This window comes from Mandrillus leucophaeus, unplaced genomic scaffold, assembly GCF_000951045.1.
Source record: "Mandrillus leucophaeus isolate KB7577 unplaced genomic scaffold, Mleu.le_1.0 Scaffold86, whole genome shotgun sequence".
NCBI classification, from domain to species: Eukaryota; Metazoa; Chordata; class Mammalia; order Primates; family Cercopithecidae; genus Mandrillus; species Mandrillus leucophaeus.
In genome coordinates, this window is record NW_012109363.1 from 4,635,123 (window position 1) to 4,638,804 (window position 3,682).

Consider the following 3,682-nt stretch of genomic DNA (forward strand, 5'->3'; position numbering starts at 1 on the left):
TCCATCCATCCATCCGCCCAGCCACCTGTCCATCCATCCATCCATCCATCCATCCATCCATCCATCCATCCATCCACCCACCCACCCACCTATCCATCCACTGCACAAGCAAGAAGCCAGAAAGTTACCCTTGATACCTCCCTTTCTTTTACAACTCACATAAATTAGATAAGACCTGTCAGCGTTACCTTTGAAAGGACTCTCAAATCACTCTTTGCCTTCTCTCCATCTCCATTGCCACCGCTTGAGTTGGAGCTACGATGGTCTCTTCCCTGGATGACTGCCATAACTTCCTACCTGGTTTTCATGTTTCCACTCTCTCTTTGCTCATTTTCTCTTCTTCGTACTGCATCCAAATGTTCTGTTTCATAAGCACACCTGATCTCACCCCACTCCTCTCTCACGGAAAACATCGTACTGACTTTCGTTTATGTGGAGGGTAAGTATAAAAATTCTTAATTTGCCCACCGGCCTCAGGGGGATCTGGCTTATTTCTGTCTCTACAACCTCATCTCACACCAGAACACCCCCTCACTGTGAGAATGTCAGTCAGGTTGTCTCCTACCTCTGGGCCTTTGCACAGGCCACTCTCCCTGACCGTGCTAACACCTGAAGGGAAAGATTCGCATACCCCGCAGACGAGGTCAGGACCAGGTATTGTGCATTCACAGAGCCTGGCGTGTTCCTCCGCTGGTAATGGTGGGTTTACTTGTGCAGATTATTTGACTGGTGCTTCTCTCCTGCACTAGACTGTAACCTGAGTTGGGGCAAGGACGATGAGTGGCTCACCATCGCCACCCAGACACCTAGCACATGCCTGCCTGCTGCAGAGTAGGAGCTCAAGCACTTTTTAAAATGAATATTACCGCCATCATGTGATTATACCATAATTTACTCCACTAGTTCCCTGTGCTTGGAAATTGAGACTGTTTCCACGTTTCCACTTTTATAAACACCACAGTGAATATCCTTACAGATAAATTATTGCCCACATTTTTAATACTTTGACACAGATATTACCAGTGGAATTGCCGTATTGAGACTTTTGACACATTTTCAGTTTCTCCATTGACAAAGAGTGTGTCAAGTAAGATTTCAAACTGTGCTGTGTGAATAAGCCCCTTTTGCTTCATCCTCAGCAAGTGTAAGCAGTATCTTATTTTTTTCCAGTTGGGGAAATGATCAAAATGATCACTGCTCTAAATATGCACTCCTGTTTTCTTATAGTGTTACAAGGTTTTGTTTTTTACATTGGGAGGCAGTTTAATATAGTGCAGGTGTTGGAATCAGTTTTTCAATACTTTTTTCATCTAGGAGTTTAATATACTTTACATTTATTCCAAGTTTCCTTTATGTACTTCAGTAACATTTAATATTTTTCTTCAATATGTGGGCCACACATTTATTAATTAAATTTTTTTTGTTGGGTAATGAAGAAAAAACCAGCAGAAAGCATTCTTTCATTGATAAAATCAAGTAAACTGATTTAAAGAAATGTAAAGTACTCTAGGCTGGGCATGGTGGCTCACACCTGTAATCCCAGCAGTTTGGGAGGTTGAGGTGGGCAGATTGCTTGAGTCCAGGAGTTCGAGACCAGTCTGGGCAACGTAGTGAGACCCCTTCTCTACAAAAAATACAAAACATTAGCCAGGCGTGGTGGTGTGTGCCTGTAATCCCAGCTACTTGGGAGGCTCAGGTGAGAGGATTACTTGAGCCCGCCCAACAGGCCAATGTTGCAGTGAGCCAAGATGGCACCACCGCACTCCAGCCTGGGCAACAGAGCAAGATCATGTATCAAAAAAGAAAAGAAAACATACTCTATAGGCTTTCAGAAGGAGTGTCTATCTCATCAGGTTGTTCTATAGATGAACAAGTCAGTCTGTAATTGATTACATTAATACATATAAGACATTTTGACCAGTGCCTGGCACAGCATATAATAAGCACTCAATAGACAGTTGCCTTCATTATTATCAGATGTATTCAAAATATCACACTCTCCAAGGCACTATTGAAAAACGATCTGCCACTGTAACCTAATAATATATAATATGTGTTTATTATTAGACAGAAATTTTTAATAGAGAAAGAATTACTACTTAATTTTCTATAAAACCACAGTGCAAAGACATCTTGGTATGCATGGAAAGGTAAAATGAGATAAGCTGAAGACAGCAAATGCATATGAAAGCCTCTTGTCAGATGAGGACTTCAGTATAAAACCAGAACATTTCAAATCGTCTTTATCTTTTGTGTCATATGACATTGTGAAACTTAGAATGACTTCTCTCAGCAACACTCACAGCATGCTTGTCCTATTGCAGGAGATGTTCGGAATGACATTTATGTCACCCTGATCCATGGCGAGTTTGACAAAGGGAAGAAGAAGACGCCAAAGAATGTGGAGGTGACGATGTCTGTGCACGATGAGGAAGGCAAGCTCTTGGAGGTGCGCGGTGTGGCCCAGAAATCCTGCTGCCATCACATCCATCTTTACAATCACCATAGACTTTTGGCTGTATTTTAATTCTTTGCATCAGGATAGGTTTGGGTTTTCCTGAGAAAAGAAATATAAAGACTTTTAAATTTATGATTAGCAATGAGCAGTTTCACTAAGGAAGCTATCTAGACTCTTATTTTTATATTTCTCCTGTGCTAAGAAATAGCTCCAGCCCCTAGTGATTTTATGTGTAAGCTTCCAATGCAGAGGTTATTTATCATTTTCAACTTATTTTGCCACTTTCAAGCTTGATCAGTTACTCTGAGGCTTCAGCTAAGTGGCCTGGTTGCTCGAATAGCATCAGAAAGCACGTTTCCTTCCCTGGGTGAGCCGAACCAAAGAACATGCGCTCATCAGAGACTGAAACTGGAAGATCCGTTGGGTAGGCATCTGCTACCACTGCTCTTTAGTGTTTTTTGTTTGTTTGTTTTGTTTTGTTTTGAGACAGAGTCCCGCTCTGTTGCCCAGGCTGGAGTGCAGTGGCGCGATCTCGGCTCACTGCAAACTCCGCCTCCCGGGTTCACGCCATTCTCCTGCCTCAGCTTCCTGAGTAGCTGGGACTACAGGCGCCCGCCACCATGCCCGGCTAATTTTTTTGTATTTTTAGGAGAGAGGGTTTCACCGTGTTAGCCAGGATAGTCTCGATCTCCTGACCTTGTGATCTGCCCACCTCAGCCTCCCAAAGTGTTGAGATTACAGGCGTGAGCCACCGTGCCCAGCCTGCTTTTTAGTTTTAATGAACAGGAAACTGTTAGAAACTTTAAAAGGAAGAGTTATTTTCTCTAGAAACACAGGCATTAGTGGCAGAGCTGGGAGGGTATCCAAGTATCCTGAATTCAAGTCCAGAGTTCCTCCAGCTCTGGCAGCTTTTCTTTCTTTTTCTTTTCTTTTTTTTTTTTTTGATGGACGCTCACACTGTCGCCCAGGCTGGAGTGCAGTGGCAGAATCTGTGCTTGCTGCAACCTCTGCCTCCCAGGTTCAACCAATTCTCCTGCCTCAGCCTCCCAAGTAGCTGAGATTACAGGTACCCGCCACCACACTCAACTAATTTTTTTGTATTTTTAGTAGAGACGGGGTTTCACTATGTTAGCCAGGCTGGGTTCAAACTCCTGACCTCGTGATCTGCTCACTTCAGCCTCCCAAAGTGCTGGAATTACAGGCATGAGCCACCATGTGCAGCCT

General features: G+C 43.5%; 1 protein-coding gene across 1 annotated transcript in view; it reads left to right on the forward strand.

The window, feature by feature from the left end:
• The window catches only part of DOCK5 (dedicator of cytokinesis 5), a 175,423-nt gene that overhangs the window by 78,036 nt on the left and 93,705 nt on the right, over positions 1-3,682 (forward strand). Inside the window, exon 13 of the mRNA XM_011968854.1 lies at positions 2,325-2,449. Coding sequence (XP_011824244.1) covers positions 2,325-2,449 — 125 coding nt within the window. The remainder of the gene's footprint in view (positions 1-2,324; positions 2,450-3,682) is intronic.